The sequence below is a fragment of the Rhinolophus sinicus genome, chromosome 7, assembly GCF_057876585.1.
Source record: "Rhinolophus sinicus isolate RSI-liver-muscle chromosome 7, RSI-T2T, whole genome shotgun sequence".
NCBI classification, from domain to species: Eukaryota; Metazoa; Chordata; class Mammalia; order Chiroptera; family Rhinolophidae; genus Rhinolophus; species Rhinolophus sinicus.
The window spans coordinates 44,921,891-44,946,102 of NC_142507.1; the positions used below are offsets into that span (position 1 = coordinate 44,921,891).

General features: G+C 34.2%; 1 protein-coding gene across 4 annotated transcripts in view; it reads right to left on the reverse strand.

Annotated features, from left to right (window-relative positions):
* The window catches only part of ST7L (suppression of tumorigenicity 7 like), a 122,550-nt gene that overhangs the window by 79,427 nt on the left and 18,911 nt on the right, over positions 1–24,212 (reverse strand). For all 4 annotated transcript variants that reach the window (XM_019730417.3, XM_019730418.3, XM_019730415.3 and 1 more), the window contains exons 6-11: positions 23,711–23,789; positions 16,574–16,728; positions 15,014–15,111; positions 14,640–14,754; positions 10,014–10,086; positions 9,066–9,168 (exon numbers count right to left, since the gene is read on the reverse strand). In XM_019730417.3, coding sequence (XP_019585976.2) covers positions 9,066–9,168; positions 10,014–10,086; positions 14,640–14,754; positions 15,014–15,111; positions 16,574–16,728; positions 23,711–23,789 — 623 coding nt within the window. The remainder of the gene's footprint in view (positions 1–9,065; positions 9,169–10,013; positions 10,087–14,639; positions 14,755–15,013; positions 15,112–16,573; positions 16,729–23,710; positions 23,790–24,212) is intronic.

Consider the following 24,212-nt stretch of genomic DNA (forward strand, 5'->3'; position numbering starts at 1 on the left):
TTTATTGGATATTCTGACATCTTCTTTTATGTTTAAGCCTCCCGTTTAAGACGTTTGACTATTTTTCACATTAAGTTGCCTTTTTATATTTATATATTCTAGATATGAGCCCGTTGCCAAACAAACAAATTGTACATTTTTTTCCCGTCAGTGGATTGCCTTTTAATTTTCTTAACAATGCTTCAATGAGCAGAATTTTAAATTTTTGAAAAGGCCAATTTGTAATATTTTTTCTCTTCTAGTTAAGTGCCTTTTATGCCCTGGGAAATCTTTGCCTACCCCAAGTTTCAAAGATATTCTTAGATGTTTTCTTCTAGATGTTGTATAGTTCTGGTTTTTACATTCAGGCCAATGATCCATCTCAAATTAATGTTTATATATGCCGTAAGAAAAATTCATAATTTTCCCCCCATTCAGACATCCAAATGTTCCAGCACCATTTGTTGAAAAGATTCCTTTCCCCACTGAATTGCGAAGGTGTTTTAGTAAAAAATCAATTGACAGTATATATGTGGATATATTTCTGGACTTTTTATTCTGTGATTTTGTTTTTAAGGTAATTTTTTCAAATTTAAATATAGAAATAATAAAATTTAGAAGAATTTGGTAGTAGTTGCTTATTAAAAAAAAAAAACCTTCATTGAAATACTGCAGCAAGCTATTGCTAGATTCTAAATTAAAGCTGGACAATAGTATTCTAACTGATGTGTAAATTGTCATACTAAGAACAAGTACATCTATAGTAGATCACTGACTTCATGGATTTAATATTTTCAGTTTCAGTCAGTGGTATCTCTAAACACCCATGATTTATAAAGCCATAATTATGCCAAGGCACAAATATGAATCATGTGCTCTGAGGCTTGTGCACACATGTAAGTAACTTACCTAATCTCAGCAAGGCTCATGACCCATCCTCATGTTTATAATTTATGGATGAAATTATATGTTATAATGGTATTTTCAACTAGGGAGATTCACAATGGTTTTTGACCATATTAATCAAGATATGGTCATGTAATAATAATGTAATAGAATATCTTCTAGAATGAAAGACAAACTTAAAAATGTGCAAAGGACCTGAATCGACATTTATCCAAAGAAGATATACAAATGGCCAATACGCACATTAAAAGATGTGCGACATCATTAGTCATCAAGGAAACGCAAACCAAAACCAAAATGAGATACCACGTCACACCCCATAGGATAACTATAATCAAAAGACAGACCACAACAAGCGCTGGGAAGAAGGCACCAATCGGAGCCCTCACACACTGCTGGTGGGAATGCAAAATAACACAGCCACTTTGGAAAACAGTTTGGTAGTCTCTCAAAAAGTGAAACATAGAGTTATACATGATCCATCCATTTTGCTCCTAGGTATATACGCAGAGAAGTGAAACCAGGTGCTCACACAGACACTTACACATGTATACTCACAGCAGCATCATGCATAATAACCAAATAGTGGAACCAACCCAAATGCCTATCCACTGACGACTGGATAAACAAAATGTGGTAATACCCCTGAAATGGAATATTACTCAGACATAAAGAAGAAATGAGGTACTGAAACATGCTCCATTAAGTGGAAGAAGTCAGACACAAAAAGCCACATATTATGATTCCAAATCCATAGAGACAGAAAGTGTATCAGTGGTATCAGGGATTGGAGGAGAAAAGAATGGAGAGTGACTGCTAATTGGTACAGGGCTTCTTCTGGGGGTAATGAAAATGTTCTAGAATTAGATAGTGCTGATGATTGTACAACCTTATGAATATGCTAAAAACCACTGAAATGTGTTCTCTAAAAGGATGAATTTTATGCTATGTGAATTATCTCAATTAACAAGAAAACAACTCCTTGATGGTTGGATAATACAAAATATGAGAGAGTAGGATGGCTGAAACAGGATGCTGTGGAATATTTAGAAGGTATGAAACATTTTTTCCTATAAAATAAAAAATCTGGGGCGGCCGGTTAGCTCAGTTGGTTAGAGCATGGTGCTTTTAACAACAAGGTTGCAGGTTCAATCCCCACATGGGCCACTGTGAGCTGCGCCCTCCACAACTAGATTGAAACAACCACTTGACTTAAAGCTGATGGGTCCTGGAAAAACACATTTAAATAAATAAAAGTTTAAAAAAAAAATCTGACAATTTTTATAGTAGCTGAAAGATGCACAATCATTTTCTTGTTTGGTGACTAAAAAACTTGTTTGTTGAACCAAAGCCATAGGTAGGTAATGAAGAAAAGGTCAAATACCATGAAAACATGCTGTTCTAATTTTTAACTATTACCGTCATGGTTACTGTACACTGAAATTCATTCAGTAGATTAAAAAAATCTGTAAATCAATATTAATGAAATATCTAAAGCAAACTCATAGCCTGAAGAGATTTATGTGATCTTTCTCTATTGCACTTCTAATAGTTTCCAGCTTTAACAAATTGCACAGCTCTAGACCTACAGCCATTTCTGTTATAGTTATGTGGAAAACTGCCAAAAAATGTTTCCTACTAAAACAGCTTTATGCTTTGTCATTTTACTGGTAAGATTCACACAACATTTGACAAATTTGTATAACAAATTTGTAAGATTAAAAGAAGATCTAAAATATAGATATATATTTAAATGTCACTGTTCATTAGCTTCAATAAGTTATCACCACCCACAGTTAAAGTTGGAGGAAGAAAACCCCTAAAGCCCTTTATGTTTGCTATTCTCAGAGTCAGGAATAGAGACCATAACATGAGATAGAGATTGAGAAGGAGGAAAGGAGGGGGCGGGGGAGAGAGAATGAATCTGTACATACTTCACTTGTAAAACCCTAGCAAAAGCAGACAGCCACAAATTCCAGAACTCTCCCAGTTCGTATAACACTAATGTTATTTAAGTGGGATATTATCCAAGCTGTTGGAGCTTAAAATTTCACCAAAAAACATTAATAATTATCCTGTTTGACAACATCCAGTAAAAGTCTCTATCCACAAACAATAATGTAAGGTTATAACACCATCCTACTTAGCTGGACATTTTAAGAGAGTTGAATTGTCAACTGGCTTTGACATATACGGGAAAACAGGTATATTTCTACCTATAAATAAAAATGATTTAAAAATGTTAAAGTATATATACTTTAACACTTTTATACTTTTACATGATATACTTTTTATATATGTATTTATATCTAATTATATATATTTAACAGTATTGAAGTATATTTACATATCACAAAATTTACCACTGTTAATATATAGTGCAATGATTTTTAGTAAATTTATACAGCTGTGCAACCATCACCACAAATAATTCCCTTCTGCCTGTTTGCAGTCAATCCCCACTCGTTGCATGTATTTATAGTTTGTTCCTTTTTAATACTTAGAAGTGTTCCATATATGGACCAATTTATTCATTCCCCTGTCTTTGGATTGTTTCAAGTTTTTGTCTATTGTGAATACTGCTATGAATACTTGCATACCTGTCTTTGTAAGAACACTTAACTTTTCATTGCTCTTGTGTAGATACCTAGAAATGGAATTGATGGGTCACATGGTAAGTATATATGCTTAACTGCAAAACTGTTTTTCCAATTAGCTATACTATTTTACATGCACGACAACAATGTATGCAGTTTCTCCACATTCTTGTCAACAGTTGGGACTGTCAGTCTTTGTGAGTATAGCCATTCTAGTGGGTATAAAGCAGTATCATATTGTGGTTTTAATTTGTATTTATCAATGATGCTGAGTATTGTATCACATGCTTGTTAGCTATTCATGTATTTTCTTTGGTGAAGTGACTATCCATATCCTTTGCCCTTGTTTTGAATTGTTTGTCCTCTTATTATTGAGGTGGAAGAATTCTTTATAATTCTGGATACAAGTTCTTTAACAGATATAGGAGGTCTGACAAGTTCATGAACTTGTTGCAACAATGTTGCCAAACTTTTTTGATATCAGAGGGATTATTCATTATGAATTTGTACCAACCAGACAGTTAACCAAGTTTACTATTTGGAAGTTCTGAAAAGGCTGCGTGAAAAAGTTAGATGACCTGAACATTTCGCCAACAATTCATGGCTCTTGCATCACGACAATGCACCAGCTCACACGGCACTGTGTGTGAGGGAGTTTTTAGCTAGTATACAAATAACTGTATTGGAACACCCTCCCTAATCACCTAATCTGGCCCCCAATGACTTCTGTCTTTACCCAAAGCTAAAGGAAATACTAAAAGGAAGACATTTTGATGACATTCAGGACATCAAGAGTAATATGACGACAGCTCTGATGGCCATTCCAGAAATAGAGTTCCAACAATGCTTTAGATGCTGGTGTCAGTACATAGCTTCCAAAGGGGAGTATTTCAAAGGTGAAGGTATGTAGCACTTTGTCTAGGATGAGTCTGTGAACTTAATTGTCCGACCTCATATAACTTGCAAATATTTTCTCCCAGTCTTTGGTTTATCTTTCCATTTTTTTAATGATGTCTTTTGAAGAGCAGATGTTTTAAGAAGTCAAATTTATCAATTTTTTTCACTGTGGATCGTGCTTTTGAAGACATTTTTGCCTACCTCAAGGCCACAAAGATTTTCTGTTTTCCATCTAGAAGTTTTATAATTTTAACTCTTACATTTAGATCTATGATCCATTTTGAGTTCACTTTTTTGTATAAGGTATGGGGAAAGAAGTCTAGATTCTTCCTCCCCCCCCATATAGACACCTGATTGTTTCAGCACTATTTGTTGAAAAGACTACTCTTTCCCCATTGAATTGCCTTGGAACTCTTGTTGAAAATCAACTGACCATAATTATATGACTTTGTTTCAGGACTCTCTATTGTCTCCCACTGATCTATACACTTCAGTGTTTTGCCATTATTATGCTATCTCAATTACTATAAAAAATGTCTTGGAAAAAAAAGCTTTAAAAATGTCTTGAAACTGGGTAGTGTATATCCTCCAACTTTGTTATTCTTTCTCAAAATTGTTTTGGCTATTCTAGGTCCTTTGCATTTCCATATAAATTTTAGGATGAGCTTGTCAATGTTTACAAGTAAACCTGCTAGGATTTTAATAGGAATTGCATTGAATCTATAGGTCAATTAGGGGAGAATTGTGATCTTAACAATACTAAGTCTTCCAATTCATAAACATGCTATATATCTTCCATTTATTTAGGCCTTCTTTCATTTCTCTCAGAATTGTTTCAAAGTATTTCAGTGTATATGTGTGTGTATGCTTTGAAAAAAGTATCCCTAAAAACATCACTGATTATCTAGAGCAGATTCAATCTGGAGACTAATCTATATTACCTACCCAATAATTTAATTCTGCAATTAGGGCAATGCTTGAGATTTCCACTACCCTTCCCGTATCCATGTATTTCCAGCAGTAGTTTTGAAAATCAATGCACAACTCATATGATCAGAATTGTTACTGCTGAGAATACATTTTTGCATGAGAGTTTCTGCGGCAGAAAAGAAGTCGACAACTCTAGGAAACGGATAGTCCATATTTTGGTATTTTGAGTGGGAATTAAAAAAAATTTTTAGGGGCTGGCCTGGTGGCTCAGGCGGTTGGAGCTCCATGCTCCTAACTCCGAAGGCTGCTGGTTCGATTCCCACATGGGCCAGTGGGCTCTCAACCACAAGGTTGCCGGTTCAACTCCTCGAGTCCCGCAAGGGATGGTGGGCTCCGCCCCTGCAACTAAGATTGAACACGGCACCTTGAGCTGAGCTGCCGCTGAGCTCCCAAATGGCTCAGTTGGTTGGAGCGCATCCTCTCAACCACAAGGTTGCCGGTTCAACTCCCGCAAGGGATGGTGGGCTGTGCCCCCTGCAACTAACAACAGCAACTGGACCTGGAGCTGAGCTGTACCCTCCACAACTAAGATTGAAAGGACAACAACTTGACTTGGAAAAAAGTCCTGGAAGTACATACTGTTCCCCAATAAAGTCCTGTTAAAAAAAAAAAAAAAAAAGGAGAGACGGACTCATTTAATCTTAACAACAACTCTAAGAGGTAGGGAATATTATCCCCATTTTACACAAGTCTAGAGAAGTAACTTGTCCAAGGTCATACAACTAGGAAACAGTGAAGCCGTACAGCTAGGAAACCCAAACCTAGGTGGTCTAGTTTCAGAATCCATTCTGTTAACCACTAGGAAGCATGAAAGAGCAGAGCATTTCATATAAACATATTTTCAGACCTTTGCTTCCAACAATGGAAGACTGTGTAATTATCAGCCCTCCCAGACAACTAGAAAGAACAAAATATTTTTTAAATCTCATTAAATACATCAGAGAATTAACAAAGGGTAGGGAATTACCAGGCCACAGTCCAAAGGAGGCAGAAATCAGAGAGGTAAGCCACATTTGGGGCTTCTTTTACTATAGCGATATTTGCCAATTCAAGACAAGATGGCTAAGAGGCTATTCAGCCTTTCTGCCAATTTCATAGGTGAGGGTAACAAAGGTCAGAGTTCAAGGCCTGTCAAGAGTGAGAGCCCAGGCAAACCCCTCAGGATTGGATTGGGACTCTGAAATGGAATTGTCTCCTAGGAATAAAGGTCAACCAGAAATAAACCAGAACTTCCATGGACCACAGCCCAGTTTCAAGGCATCTGGACAGACCAAAGAACATCAATCCCTGAAACAACACTGAGGTGACCCCATCCTGCTAATGGTCTCTCTAGGCCTCCAAGAGCAAAGAAAATCCTCTCTGAAAGAAGGTATTATTATTTGAGGTTTCGAGCTATTTCTACAATTTTTCAAATAAAATACCTGGCACATAGTCAAAGGAAATGTAGCATAAGAAAACACAAGACGATATGAACATGACACAGCAGAAAAAAACAGACAATAGAAGCAGATACACAAAAGTTCAGATTTTAGGATTACCAGGGAAAGACTTTAAAATAACTACTTTAAATTATTTAAAAAGAGAAAAGACTATATTTAAAATTTTGGCAGAGAATTAGAAACTATAAATAACACAGGAGATGTGAAAAATAAATAGAAACTCAAGAATTGAAAAATGTTTCAAAGGAGTGAAATCACACACAGAATATGTTCTCAAACCACAATGCAATTATGCTAGAAGTCGCTGATCAAAAGATAATCTTCATATGTCTGGAAATTAAGAAATATACCTCTAAATAGAATAAATATACCTCTAAATATACCTCTAAATCAAAGAAGAAATATAATGGAAATGAGAAAATATTTTAAACTGAATTATATAAAAAGTATTGTTATAGTTACAGTTAAAATTGTGCTTAGAGAGAGGTTTATAGACTTAGATACATTAGAAAGAGAAATGCTGAAAATTAATGAGTTAAGTAAAAAGATACAGAAAATTAAAAAATAACAAAATAGGGCCAAAGAAAGTTGACGGAAGGCCATAAACCACAGAAATGAATGAACCAGAAAACAAACAGAAAGGATCAACAAAGCCAGAGCTTGGTTCTTTGCAACTAATAAAATTGATAGATACCTGGGGAATCTGATCAAAGGGGAAAAAAAGTAGTTAGTATTAGCAATTAAAAAGTGGATGTTATAACTGATCCCGCAAATATTGACAAGGTAATAAAAGGATTTTATGAAATCTTTATGCCAATAGATTTGAAAGTTTTGATGAGATAAATTCCTAGAAAAATACAACTTACCAAAGCCAACACAAGAATAAATAAGAAATTTGAATAGTTAGGGAATGGTTAAAGAAATTGAATTTGTAATTAAACTATTAAACTAAAGAAAAAATTTGTAACAAAAATCCTTCTCACAAGAAAAACTCCAGAATCAGATGGCTTTATCAGCAAATTCTACTAGTCGTTCAAGGCAGAAAAAAAATTAATTTTACACAAATTATTCCAGAGGGGGTCAAAAATAGAGAGACCACTTTTATATAAAACCACCCACAAAGAAAAAGTATAGACCAAAAATATAAGAAGGAAGTGAACATAATGTCAGAATAATGATTACCTCTAGGCAAGAGGAAAGAAGTAGTAATTGGGTAAGAGCAGTAAGGTGGGCTTTTGGGGGGGCTGGCAATGTTGTTTCTTGACCTAAGTGGTAGTTTCTACTCATTTGCATTATAATAAATCATTAAGATGCACATTTCTGGTTTTTATGCTTTGCTGCATATGTAGTATAATTCATAATAAAATTTTTATTTAAATTTATGGGATCAGTGTCACTTAATAAGGGAATGGCATAAATATTTGTTTACGCTCATTCTTAGATCTCAGTAATTTTCTTGACTCTATCTTTACTTACTCTAACAGATTTATAATTCCCATTTCTTGGAGATTATCTTTTAGAGATTAATCTCTTTAATGTTTACTAGCTTCTAAATGCCATTAACACACATTATACTGGAATCAATAGTTATAATTACATCTTGTAGTAAAGGCATTTATTCTTGAATATTCTATACTTCTTCACAGGGAGCATTGTTTTCAAAACCCAAACTTTAATCTTGGGTGACAACACACAGATTAACCAATAATCTGTATGTCTGCAAGGTGCACAATATAAAGACAAACAAGATGGGTACAGTTCCATCTGGAACTAAATAAACATCAACTCAGCAGTTTTTCTGGGAACTTCCACATCTGTTTCCTATCATAGATTATTTTAATCTATTTATCTTCAGTCTTTGTCTACCCAGCCCAAGTTCAAAACCCAGGCATCTGTCTAGATGTAAAAAGCTTTCACAGTAACAGGAAATTTAATTTAATGATCTGAAATATAAATGATCTTTTATTAAGACCAAGCCATTTTATTTCTTCTTTATAACTATAGTAGAAGGAAAAGCTAAGTGAACACATTTCAAATTTTATTTGACAGCAATTACAAAGCCTATAATGAACTACTGGTCCCAGCTACCTTTCTAAATGCCTTTTAACATCTCCTTTAAGGCGAATAACAAACATGAAAACATAGAGGACTACAACAATTCTGACTCAAATTATGTAGACCCAAAGTTTGGTCTATGCACGGTCATCAATTTGATAAACTTAAATAGAAGTAGTATTTTTATCATAAAGTGTCTCACTTTTGGAACATGAGGATTAAATTCCACAGCTCTATGTATTGCTTCCACAGCATTAATCTCTGCTGTGCTTAACCCTCTTCTGGAGGCTGTTTCTGGAGAGAATCTGCAAGAAAACCACAAAATGAAATAAATATAAAAAAATATATTTGGATTTAGATAATAATCTAGCCTCCTGATCAGAGGTTTCTGGTGATGGCCAAAGACATCTTCAAATTTAGGTAAAGAAAGCCTTCAGGAAAAGTCCACTGAAGGCACACATTGGGAAAGATAATAAAACAGGGAAGGCTACACAGGGACATCCAGCGAATCTCATAAACTAGAAGGACATTCTTATCAAATTTTCACTGAAAGGAAACAGACTGAATAGTCCATTCTAATTCCTATCAAGGCATAGTAATCTAAGGTGAAAGAAAATGGTCGCCATTTGGTTGATTTCTGAGTATCTTACCTGTGGAACAAAGAGACATTCGTTAAGGGCAGCCCAAAATACAGGGAATACAAAATAACTCAGAATTATAATCTCAGAACAGATAACATGAAACCGATTTCCCTACCACACACCTTATTATTATCATCACAGCTGCTATGTACTGTATAGACTTCCTTTCCAGCATTGCTTTAGGCATTTAATACACACAATCCTCACACAACCACCCTACAGTATTATTGTTCTCATTTTACAGATGAAGAAGAGACTCAAACTGACTGATTTGCCCAGAGTTCCACAGCTGGTATGGGGGGGGCCTGAATTTGAACCTAAGTTTACTGAGCTCTAAAAACCTTGCTCTTCCACTACACATAGCAAGAAACCTCAAAGCCCCATAACATCAAGGGTTATTCAAAAGGAGGTAGGAAGGAAAACGAGCATTGTTTAAAGTCAGTGGGTAGAAAATATAATATTGAGGTCGGCAGCCTTTCCAAATTATTTTATTTCTCATAACTACTTACTTATCTGAAACAGTCCTCGTCTTCAATAGTGCTGCTGTATAACAGATTGCTGCTGACTTTGGGAGGCTTATATCTGCAATAATAATTTTCAATTTAGGTAAGAATTACAAAAAATATCTAAAGAACAATTCATAGTACAAATTCAACAGATATATTATAGTAGTAGAAACACGAGGACATGTAGTTGGAAGAACTGAATTTGAATTTTGATTCTACTATTTACTAGCTATGCATCTTTGAACTGGTAGCAACTTCTTTAACCTCAGTTTTCTCTTCTCAGAATCGAAAAATGGTACTTTTCTGGCAGAGATTAAGTTAAATTATGTCTGTGAAAGCTCTCAGCACAATGGTAAAAAGTACTCAACAAACATTTATAATAATTTGCTTCCAATAATACTATTCAAGGAAAAAGACATAGTGTAGTTAGAACTACTATGTAAAAACTCTACCTATTCAGAGAGAAAAACTAAGATTCAAAAAACAATAAAAAGGGCGGCTGGTTGGCTCAGTTGGTTAGTGTTCAGTGCTCATAACACCCAGGTTGCCAGTTCAATTCCCACATTGGCCAGTGAACTGCGCCCTCCACAACTAGATTGAAAACAACGACTTGACTTGGAGCTGATGGGTCCTGGAAATATTAAGGGGTTAATATTTCCCAATAAAAATTTTAAAAAAAACAACAGTAAAAATATTTAAATCCAGGTAATACAACCCTAGATGTTTTTAATTTTTTCTTCTTCCTATGTTTTAGTATTTTCTACATTTTCTTAAATGACAATTATTTTATAAAACAAAAAATTGGGAACTATAATTACATAAATTAATTATATAAATCTTTTCCTACAGAATGCCCCAAATAGAAAATCAATCAATGTGATATACCACATAAACAAAAAATTTAAATCATTTGATCACATCAATAGATGCAGAAAAAGCATTTGAAAAAATCCAACATCCATTTATGATAAAAATTCTCAGCAAAATGGATATAGAGGGAACATACTTCAATATAATAAAGACCATATGTGACAAACCACAGCTAACATCATACTCAATGGTGAAAAGCTGGACTATTTTTCTCTAAGATGAGGACAAGACAAGGATGCCCACTCTCACTGCTTTTATTCAATATAGTATTGGAAGTCCCAGCCATAACAATCAGACACAAAAATAAATAAAAGACACCAAATTGGAAAAGAAGTAAAACTGTCACTATTTGCAGATGACATGATACTATATAGTGAGAACCCTAAAGATTCTATGAAAAAACTATTAAACAAATGAATTCAGTAAAGTTTCAGGATACAAAACTAACATTCAAAAATCTGTTGTGTTTTTATACACTAATAACAAACTATCAAAAAGAGAAATTAAGGGGAAAACCCATTTACAATTTTATCAAAAAGAATAAAACATCTAGGAATAAATTTAACCAGGAGGTAAAAGACCTGTACTAGGAAAACTATAAGACACTGATGAAAGAAATCAAAGAAGATACAAACACATGAAAGGATATACCATGCTCATGGATAGGAAGAATTAACAGTGTTAAAATGTCCACACTATCCAACAATCTACAGGTTCGATGCAATCCCTATCAAAATACCAATGGCATTTTTCACAGAACTAGAACAAATAATCCTAAAATGTATATGGAACCACAAAAGATGCTGAATATTCAAAGCAATCTTGAGAAAGAAGAGCAAAGTTGGAGGTACCATGCTACTACCTGATTTCAAACTACACTACAAAGCTATACTAATTGAAACAGTATAGTACGGGCACAAATACAGACACATGGATCAAGGGAACAGAATAGAGTCCAGAAATAAACCCACGTATATATGGTCAATTAATCTATGACAAAGGAGGCAAGAATATACAATGGGGTAAAGACAGTCTCTCAATAAATGGTGCTGAGAACACTGGACAGATACATGCAATGAAATGAAACTAAACCTCATTCCTATACCGTCCACAAAAATAAATTTAAAATGGATTAAAGACTTAAATGTAAAACTTAAATCCATAAAACTCCTAGAAGAAAATATAGGCAATGCGCTCTTTGGGATTATTTTTTTGAACCTGTCTCCTAGGGCAAAGACACTAAAAGCAAAAGTAAACAAACGGGACTACATCAAACTAAAAAGCTTTTGCATCACAAAGGAAACCATCAACAAAATAAAAAGGCAACCTACTGAATGGGAGAAGATATTTGCCAATGATACATCCAACAAGGGGTTAATATCCAAAATATATAAAAAGCTCATACAACTTAACACCAAAAAAACAAACACTCCGATTAAAAAATGGGCAGAAGACCTGAATTGATATATCTCCAAAGACACAGAGGTGGCCAACAAACACATGAAAAGATGCTCGACATCACTAATAATCAGTGAAATGAAAATCAAAACCACAATAAGATGTCCCCTCACTCCTGTCAGAATGGCTATTATCAAAAAAATAACAAAAGAAGCCGTGGAGAAAAAGGAACCCTCGTGCACTGTTGGTGGGATTGCAAACTGGTGCAGCCTCTATGGAAAACAGTATTAAAACTAGACCTACCATATGACCCAGCAATTCCAGTTCTGAGTATTTATCTGAACAAAGCAAAAACACTAATTTGAAAAAAATATATGCATCTTTATGTTCATTGCAGCATTATTTACAATAGCCAAGATATGGAAGCAATCTAGGAGTCCATTAGTAGATGAATGGATAAGGAGGATGTGCTAGAGATATACAATTAAATCTACTTAGCCATAAAAAAGAATAAAATCTTGCTATTTGCGACAATATGGATGGACCTAGAGCGCATTATGCTAAGTGAAATAAGTCAGAGAAAGACAAGCACCATATGATTTCACTTACATGTGAAATCTAAAAAACAAAATAAATGACGGAACAAACAAACCCCACCCAAAAAAAAACCTCACAGATACAGAGAACAAACTGATGGTTGTCAGATGGGAAGGGGTGTGGGTGAAAAAAGTGAAGGGTATTAAGAAGTACAAAATGGCAGTTACAAAATTAGTCACAGAGATGTAAAGTACAACATAGGGAATATAGTCAATATAGTCAATACCTGTAATAACTATGTATGGGGCTAGATGGGTACTAGGCAAAATGTGGTGTGATCACTTTGTAAGGTATATAAATGTCTAATCAATACACCTGACAGTAATATAATGCTGTAAGTCAACTATAATTAAAAAATAGATTAAAAAAAAAGGAATGCCCAAAATAATGTTATCAGGAAAGTGAGACCACAGAATTCCCTTGAAGTTTTAGATTCCAAAGTTATACCAGCAAACAGAAAACTTTCTAAAGAAATAAATTTGCTTTTAACTTCTTCAGAGTTCTAGAATAGTAAAAACTAGGGACTCATAAAAACTGAAAACACAGAAGTATATCCAAGTTGTTGGTTTTATTTTATTTTTAATGAATCAGGTCCTATCTGATGTTTTATATTCAGTCTCTATGCTTGTTCATTGTAAGTATCACAAGCAGACATGCATCTGATAAGTTACATATGGGAAGGATTTCTCAAAAATTCTCCATGAGCCTACACTATTCTGAAGCACGTCTTAAGAATCCCAGATGTTTAAAAGAAATAAACTTTTCTTTCCAAGTGTAACACATTTCAAACCTTCCAAGCCATAAAGATTCCCAAGCTAATGGGTAGGAACTTACAACTGAAAAAGTGTGAATAAATGACTTATATGTATGTTCCGTTATAGTGAAAGATAAAATCAGAAACATTATACTAGGTAGGATGTTTTCAGCTTGGGCTTAAAAGCTGATGCCTTACTCAGAACGAGGAGAAAGGCTACGCTTCTTAAAAATTCTCCCAACTCCATTTGTGGTAAATTAGTACTATTCTAGTACAATAATAAAAACAGCCAATATATTGACCTCTTACTTTTGGAAGATGAGTAAACAAAGAAACGGAATACCTGGATGTAAGCTAGTCCTGTCGCTTAAAGGCTGGGAGACCTCACTCAATTACCTAACCCCCTTCAACTCCAGTTTCCTTGTTTTCTAACTGGAGATAGTAAAAATACTTGTCTTACCACCTCACAAAATTATTATAAGGATCAAATGAGATAAATTACACTTTGTAACTAAAAAGCACTGTAAAAAAATGGTATTCTGAATTACTCTTACATATACCATTAAACAACCTCTGTTAGCTTCCCTGATGCTCCAAAACAAATGAGGTACCATCCTAAATAAGCACCCCACACTTTTTCAATTAGCTCACCTAACACACTATGTTTCAATATAACTACTATTCATTTGTCTGTATGTTCCACTAAACTGTAACTCCTATGAGAGCTATGTCCATGTCGTTTTGAATGCCAAGTGCCTCATTCGTATTAGGTGCTCAATGAACAAACAAATCAATCCTGACAGAAGAAAAGTTCCTCCTTGCAGGCTTTTGCTACCAAAAGTCCTGATAAAGAAGACACTTAATAGCAACTTGTACCCGTGGATTCTAAATACTGACTGGTAAGAATGGAAAGAAAATCAAGAATACTAGAACAGGTTCAAATTTACGATGACATAATTGGGGGGAAAAACATATTAACCATGCTATCCACTAAGACAAATGTCACTCACCATCATATTTTGCTAGGACTGCCTGAACATCAGCATAGGCCTGTAATTCTAGAAGGGATTCTAGGAGATTTTCATGGATGTTCAACATGGTAAGAGGAGGAAATTCTTTCATCAACTGTATATAAAAAGGAAAAAAAGGTTATAATTATAACAAAGAAACTCCATAGAGCTGAATCAGATTCATTACAGTAGAAATTCTTTTGCTTCTTAAAACTGTGGAGACTCACCCCTTAAGAAATATGTGTATATTAAATATCTTTTTATAAAAAACTACCAATTAAAAAACAGTGATTCTGCATTAAAATAATCTGCAACTTAAACCACATTATCAATTTTTTTAAAAACATAAAGGTCCAGTCATCAAATTTACTTACATCTCTCATTATTTTTACAGCTTCTCTTATTCTTCCTAATTTTCTTGCACACATTGCCAATCTTCTTTTAATATATACCAGTACGTTGGTATCCCTCCCTATTTAAAAAAAAAAAAAGACACAACTATCATTTTTGTACTATGGCTTGCTATTTCATTAACATATTATCTATTAATTTTATTTGCTTATTCTGGAATGTTTAATTGAATTAAATTGTGTCAGAATGGAAGAATATTAATGATTGTTGAATTTGGGTGATAGACATTAAAAGGGTTCATTATACTGCTCTCTCTCTGTGTAAATGTTTGAAGATTTTTATATTAAAATATTAACATATATATAATTACATTTGCCTCTAACAATCTTAGTAGAGTATATATACAATCTGTGTATACTTAACATACGTATTTTAATATTAACATAAAAGAAACACATATGTTAACAGGAAGAAATAACAGTAACCTATTAAGTTTCTGCATAAACAATTTATTATTTTCACATTCTCTATTGTTTTAACTGACAAACAAAAGATGTTCAAAACAAAATTTCCATGCCTAGGTGCACACTTTTGCTCAACAGCTAGTAACTGGTAAACTATATAACTACTTCTAGAAAGGACTAACAAATATTTCTGTAACTATCTCATAACTATATTTGAGATTATACAAGAACAAATGGCATAACTTTTTAAGAGGTAATTTCATTAGTTCCAGACTGCAAAATTATATATTCCCACAGTTGTGTGCTATAACAACATTCATTAATGAAACATACTGTATACATCAATATTTAGTTTAGAGAGAAAACATTACCCAAATTTTAATTTCCACAAACAAAAGATTTAGAACTTAACTGCTAGCAGATAATGCGTTACGTAAACATATTTCAATTTATTGTCCACTATCTGCCAAAATCAGGAAACTAAAACCCTCTGGCCACAAAAAAATAACAGGAAGCAGCAGCACTACAGATTCTAACATTTTTGGTAAAAGTGTCTCAATCATAATTGGAACAGTATCCGTAAGAGTGGAAAGAAAGGACCTCAGCTGCTACGGCCCACGTGATCTTAAACATCAGAGAGCGAAATCAACCAAACAAAGAATCAGTGCCAAGCATAAGGCTGGTTTTTGGGCTACAGGGGCTGCTCCCTGGCACTAGATGGAGGGAGATACACACAGTCTGAAGAGCAAACCAAACTATGTCCCTGTACTATTGCTTGGGGTAAGGGTGAGGATAAGGGTAATAGCTGCTTATCGTTACTAAAAGACTCTCCTGAATCTTTTGTGTTGTTTCTCCAATGACCAGCCCAATTCTCACATGAAATAAATTACTGTGGCGTCTCAGAGCAGCACATTTCTCAATAGCTAGAGCAGATCTGTTCCCATCCACAAGCATCATCTAACTGATAACATATTTCTATCTTGCTGGCTTGTAGGTCTTATGAAAAGTAGCTAATATCTAAGTATTATGTTTTTTCTTATTTTTGTTTTGTGTTTTAAACATAAAAGAACCAACTGCAGGAACTAAAAGACAGGTACGAATTAGTTCAGATTTGCTTACTCAGTTGAGCTTCATGCTGAGGACTCTGGTGCTGGCACTGCTGTGACCGCCTATAAATTGTTTCTCCTGCCTTGAGTGCCTGTTTAAATAACCTTTCAGCATCTACAATAGTCGTGGCTTCTTCCTCCGCCAGTAGAACATATGCAGTGGCACAGCTATGAAGAAAGCAAGCAAGGCAATCTTAAGGAAAATTGTAAAGTACCTTCCCTTGGGTATGTCCCTCTGTACCTGCTCTTAGTCGCTATCTACTGTGTACAATCCAGCTAAGGGATGGGTAGGAGGTATAGGAGAGGGTGGTAATTGAGAAGAAAGTCCCATGGCCAACCAGGCACCTTTAACATGACTCAGAAACGTATTCCAGGACCAGATCTTTTCCCCAATCCTGAGGAGCCCCCCTGGGTGCCACCCCATCCTCTCTTGGATTGACAATAGTTCTGCCACAAAACTTCCATGGCCTGAATGCCAGTCTTCCCTCCCACACTCTTCCTCTCACTTGTCACACGCATGCTCACTCCAAGTTTCCTTTTCTTCACCCCACTAAAGCACAGAGATTTCTTTTTGTATCTTTCAAGTCAAAAACTGGCTAATAAGATAAACTAACCTGTTTGGGGGCAAAAAACGAGAAACAAAGTGTTCTTTCTACTCCCAGAAATAACTAGTACATCTCTTCTTGAAACAACATCCTAGTTCTGATTACCTAAGCCTGGATTGTCCCGTAGTTATTGGCCACAAATAGTTATTGAGCACTCGAAATGTGTCTAATCTAAATTGAGATGTGTCAAATGCACACTGGTCAGTGTAACATGTACACTGAATTTTTAAGACTTAGAAGAATGTAAAATACTTCATTAGTAGTTTTAAAAATATTGATTATAATGTTACTATTTTGAATATAACTAAATAAAATATACTCAAATTAATTTCACCAATTTTTTACTTTTTAAATGTGGTTACCAGAAAATTTAAAGTTACATACATGGTTTACATTATAGTTCTATTGAACAGTATTTTAAGCAATGGGAGAGAAATTATTGCAAAAATTATGAGGCCAGGCATTAGATTTCTCTGAAGCATTAGATATACTGCTGCTTTAAACACTCAGCTGCCTAACAGCTATTCTAAAATCCAATTCAAATGCTTTTAAATAACAAAATAGAAACACTTAAAAGATCTAGATGGGTATAAATTGATGCAGTAGAATCAAAATATAAACATAATTTTAAATTACAGTATAGCTGTATAGTAAACAGAGGCCATTTTCCCTTAAAGCTTCCTTGTGTTTGTTCAAAACTATTTAAAATGGAGATGTTAATGCAAGAAATTAATTTTATGAATACCCAATGAATCCGACTATCGGGAACGTTTGTGGGGGTTTTTTGAGGTAAAATTCATATCACATAATTAACCATTTTAAAGTACATAATTCAGGACTTTTAATATATTTACAAGGTTCATTTATATAGCAGGTAGCAGTACTTCATTTCTTTTTATGCCAAACTATTTTCCACTGTGGCTGTACACTTTTACATGCCCACTTTCAATCTGTGAGAGTTCCAATTTCTCCACATTTTCACAAACACTTGTTATTTTCTGGTGGGTTGCTTTTTGCTGTTGTTGTTGAACCCATCTTGTGAAGGGGTATCTAATTGTGGTTTTCATTTTCATTTCTCTAATTACGAATGATATTGACCATCATTTAATATGCTTATTCATCATTTGCATATCTTCTTTAAAGAAATGTCTATTCAAGTCTTCGCCCATTTTTGACTGGATTGTTTCTCTATTAAGTTGTAAGACTTCTTGATAATATTCTGGATACTAGACGCTTATCAAATATATGGCTTGCAAATATTTTCTCTCATTCCATGGGATGACTTTTCACTTTCTTGATAATATCCTTTGATGCACGAAAGCTTTTAATTTTGATGAAGTCATTTATCTAATTTTTCTTTTGTTGCTTGTGCTTTTGGTGTCATATCTAAGAAACCACTACCAAAGCCACAATCACAAAACTTGCCCTTAGGTTTTCTTCTAAGAGCTTTCTAGTTTTAGCTCTTACATTTAGGCCGTTAGTTTTAAATTAATTATTGTGTATGATGTGAGGTAATGGTCTCCCTTCATGCTTTTGTATGTGGTTATCTAGTTACTCAGAATCATTTGTTGAAAATACTATTCTTTCCCCCATTGAATGATCTTGGCACCCTTGTCAAAAATCAATTGACCATACATGTATGGTCTTCTGGACTCTCAATTTGATTAGATTAATCTAGATGTCTATCCTTACAATTTAATTACTGTAGCTTCATAGTAAATTTTGAAATCAGGAAGTTAATCCTCTTTGTCCCTTTTTCAAGACTGTTTTGGCTATTTGAGGTCTATTGCAATTCCATTTGAATTTTAGGATCAGCTTGTCCTTTCTGCAAAAATGGAAATTGAAATTTCAATAAGGATTGCACTGAATTTGTAGATCAACTTGAGAAGTACTGCGATCATAACTATATTAAGTCTTCCAATCCATGAACACGGATGTCTTTGCATTTAACTTCTTTCAACAATACTTTGTAGTTTTCAGTGTACAAGTCTTGCACCACCTTGGTTAAATTTAAATACTTTAATATTTTTGATGCAATTGTAAATGGAATTGTTTTCTTAACTCAGGGAGTTCATTGCTAGTTTATAGAAATATAACTGATTTTTATATGTTGATCTTGTCTCCTGCAACTTTGTTGAACTCATTAGCTCTAACAATTTGTGTATGTGTGGCTTCTTTAAGATTTTCTGCATGTAAGATAATGTCATCTCTGAATATAGTTTTACTTCTTCTTTTCCAATTTGGAAGCCATTTCCCCCCTTCTTCTTGCCGAATTGCACTGGCTAGCACCTGCAGGACAATGTTAAAAAGAAGTGGCAAGAGCAGACATCCTTGCCTTATAGTTGATCACAGAAGGAAAACTTTCAGTCTTTCATCATTAAGAATGCAGTTAGCTATGGGTTTTTCACAGATGTCTTTTATGAATTTGAGTTTCCTTCCATTCCTTATAGTTTTGGGTTTTTTTAAACATAAAATGGTGTTGGATTTTGTCAAATACTTTTTCTACATCAACAGAGATGACCATATGGTTCCTGTCCTTTGTTCTATTAATGTGGTGACATACATGGATTGATTTTTTTTAAACCACCCTTGCTTTCCTGAGATAAATCCCACTGGGTTATGGTATATAATCCTTTTAATATGCAGGTGGATTTAGCATTTTGTTGAGGTTTGTGCTAGCATTTTGTTGAGGATTTTTACATCTATATTCGTAACAAATATTAATCTATAGTTTTTGTTTCTTGTGATATCTTTGTCTAGTTTTGCTATGAGGGTAATACTGGCCTCATAGAATAAGTTAGGATGAGTTTCTTCCTCCTTTATTTCTTTGAAGAGTTTGAGGACTGTTAATGCTTCCTTAAGTGGTTGGTAGAATTCACTACTTTTGAAGTAATCTAGTTCTGGGCTTTCTTTCTCTGGAAGTTTTTAAATTACTGACTCAATCTCTTCATTTGTTCTAAGTCCGTTCAGATTTTCTATTCCTTCTTGAGTCAGTATTGGTAGTTTGTACATTTCTAGGAATTTGACTGTTTCATCTAAGTTATCTAATTTGTTGGCATACAATTGTTCATAGTATTCTCTTAAAATCTTTTTAATTTCTGTAAGGTCAGTAATAATGTCCCCAATTTCATTCTTGATTTTAGTATTCTGAGTCTTTTCTCTTTTTCAATTGGTCAGTCTAGCTAAAAGTGTGTCAATTTTGTTAATATTTTTAAAAAACCAACCACTGGCTTCAGTGATTCTCTGCATTGTTTTTCTATTCCATGTTCTATCTCACTCTAATCTTTATTACGTCCTTCTGCTTGGAGTTTAGTTGGCTCTTCATTTTCTATTACCTTAAGGTATAAATTATTGACTTAAGGTCTTTCTTCTTCATTAATGTAGATGTTTACAGCTACAAATTTTCCTCTGAGCACTGCTTTTGCTATATCTCAAAAGTTTTGGTATATTTACATTTAAGTAATTAGTGATAAGGATGGACTTATTTCTGCCATTTCCCTTTCTGTTTTCTATATGTCCTATCTTTTTTGGCCTAATTTCTAGTATTATTACTCTTTGTGTTAGATATTTTCTAGTATAGCATTTTGATTCCCTTCCTATTTCTTTTACCATATATTTTTTAGATATTTCTAAGTGATTGATAGTTAACAATCTGCTCTGAATTAATACCATTTAGTTTCAATAGTACACAAAACTTTGTTCCTATATAGGTGTTCCTCCACCCCTTATGTTGTTATAGTCACAAATTACATCTTTATAAGTTATATGTCCGTCAACATAGACTTATAATTATTGTTATACATAGTTGTCTTTTCAATTATATAGAAAAAAAGAACTGCAGACCAAAACCACATTAATATAGACTTTTATATTTACCTATATAATTACCTTTACTGGTGTTCTTTATTGCTTTGTGTGGAGTCAAAATTGTCTAGTATCCTTTTATTTCAGCTTGAAGGACTCCTTTTAGCATTTCTTATAGGACAGATCTACTAACAATTAACTCTCTCAGTTTTTATTTATATGGAAATTTCTTAAATGCACCTTCATTTTTGAAGGATAGGCTTGCTGGATTATAGAATCCTTAGTTAACACTTTTCTATCAGAACTTTGACTGTCAACCCACGTACTTCTGGCTTCTAGAGTTTCTAATGAGAAATCAGCTGTTAATCTTATTGAGGATCCCAATTGTGATGAGAAGCTTCTCTCTTGCTGCTGTCAGGAATCTCTCCTTGTCTCCTGCTTTGGTTATAATTTCTTACTGTGGATGTCTTTAAGTATATCATACTTCGGGTTCATTGAGCTTCTTGGATATGTAGATCCATGTCTTTCATCATTCGGGGGCTCTTTTCAACCATCATTTCTTCAAATATTCTTTTGGCCCCCTTCTCTCTCCTCTCTGGGACTCCATTATGCATAGGGTGGTATGGTTAATAGTGTCCCATGGGTATCCTAGGCTCTGTTCATTTTTCTTCATTCCTTTATTCTTTTCTGCAACTCAGGCTAGGTAATCTCAATTGACCTAAATTCAGTTTGCTGATTCTTTCTTCTGTCTGCTTAAATCTGCTGCTGAACCCCTATGGGAAATTTTTTATTTCAGTTACACTTTTCAATTCTAAAATTTCTACTTAGTTCCTTTTAATTATTTATATTTCTTTACTGATGTTTTGTAATGGTGAGACATCATTCTCTTGGTTTCCTTTAGTTCTTTGTACATGGCTTCCTTTACCTCATTGAGCATATTTGTAATAGCTGGTATAAAGAACAAAGTTTGGGCTTCCTCAAGGACAGTTTCTATTCATTTCCTTTCTTTTCTATGTATGGGGCAGAAATTTATTTCTTTATATGTCTTGTAATTTTTTTCTTGAAAACTGGACATTTTGAACATTATAATATAGGAACTCTAGAAACCCAGACATCTTCTCCTCCCCAGGGTTTGTTGTTGTTGCTTATTGTAGTTGTTTATTTTTTAAATTACTTTTCTGAACTAATTTTGCAAAGTTTGCATTCTTTGTCATGTGTGACCAGTGAAGTCTCTGCTTCTTTAGCTTAGTGGTTAGCCAGTGATTTGCTAGAGGTTGCCTTAAACACCTGGAACCAAAAACAAAATAAAAAAGCAAGTCTTTGCAGATAGATTGTGTGTGTGTTGGGGCACACCCTCAACATTCAGTCAGGTAGTTTACAATTCTGTCTTAGCCTTCACTTTCTGTTTGTGCAGAACTTGAAAGTTAGACGGACAGGAGAGCTTAGGGCCTTTGTAAGTCGTTTCTGAGCATATACCCCACCCTGGTCATGTATAGGGCCTTTAAGATTTCCAGGAATATGTGGAAGCTCTTCAAAACCTTTATTTCCCAAAGTATCTCATTCCCCAGCCTTTCCCCCTAAGTTTTCTGATTTGTCTGTTGTTTGCCCCAACTTTTATCCCTTGCCTCAGGCAGCAGGGGCCAATGCACTGGCCTTTAAATGTTTTAACAAATGCCCCCCAGCGTAGTTGTGTCAGTGTTGGGAGAGCTGAATTAACCTAAATAATGGCAAGTCCCTTGAGCTGGCCCTTCAGGGAGCCACAGGATAGGTTGAAATAAACAACCGCAATTCTTTGAGAATAAGGTCCATTCTACTTCTTCTGGTAGCAGGAACCAATACACAGGATGCAGACTATTGTCTTCAAGGCTGCTAGGGAGTGGCGCAATGAGGCAGTGTAAGTTAAAACATCACAAAGTTCTTGTACAGGAATTCAGCTGCTTTTGATAAATTGATTAGGGGCATTCTCTAGGTTGCTATAAACTTTTGATTAGTTTCCGGAGTTTCAATAAAGTTGATTTACTGCTTTTGGAATTCCCTACACTGTCATTTTTGTTCCACCTTGGGAAGGTCTTCATAATAAGGATAATATATCTGGGGGGAAGGGAGAGGTAGGAGGGATATAGGGAACAATGCTAAGTTCACATTATTAAGAAAGCATGCCTTGATAAATCTCACCTGGGGCCATATTTTTATTCTTGGCATTTATTTAGTATTAAATTAATACTTATTGATCTATCCTATTTAAATATTAACTTATGATTCTACATTTTGTCTTTTCAAAATAAAAAATTAATGCAAAGAGCTATAAAAAATAAATGCTGTTAACATGAAAAAAAGTGAAGTTAGAACTACATTTTACTCATTTTCAATCCCTCCAATCCCATTAGCTACTAAAGTTCTCAGGGCTGAATGAATGCTTTAAATGAATGATTTAAATGAGAAACGAAATTAAAACAGGTGGCATAAATATTTTAGTACTCTCTAACTATCAGGTATTATCACCAATAGATTAGCACTCTCCATTTAAAAAAGTATCTCTAGCATAATTTCTCAAAAGCATAGATAAGTTTATAATTTCAGAAGCAAAATACAGATGTCAGTGAACACTGTAAATGTCGTTAGTATGCAAAAAGAGAAAGCTAATAACTCCAAGTGTCTTAGGAACAGACAAAAGGAAACATAAAATCATTTGCCTGGGTTTCCTTCAAAACAAACTTATTTTCCATATATTGTAAACTTACTCATTGTTTAATTCTAAAGCTTGGTAGGCTGCTTTGATTCGAGCTGGAGGATTTCTTTCCCTCCATGCCTTCTGCATAACTGTAGGAAAAATATTTCAGAAAGTAGATGAGATGGTAAACATAAATAATCTTATGCAAAACGTATGAAGAATGAGCTAGGAGAGTAAACAAAGAAATAATATGTTCTTAAACATAAGAAACAAGAAATTGGGATGCTAGCTCACATTAACCGTAAGAGAAATTTGCATTCAATTTGGAAGCTTCACATATAAAAAAATAAATATATTGTTTTTCTGGTTTTTATAAATAACAACATATAAAGTATTTAATCAAGTTAAATATCATTATTATACATAAACATTTAAATACCTAAATGATATTAAAATTGAGTTTGAGAGACATCAGATTATAATCAATATGAAATAGTCTAGTTCCTTTTTCATTTTTAAAAGGTTCTTTGGAACAGCTAAAAATATATAAAACACTTAAAGTCTTTGTCTAA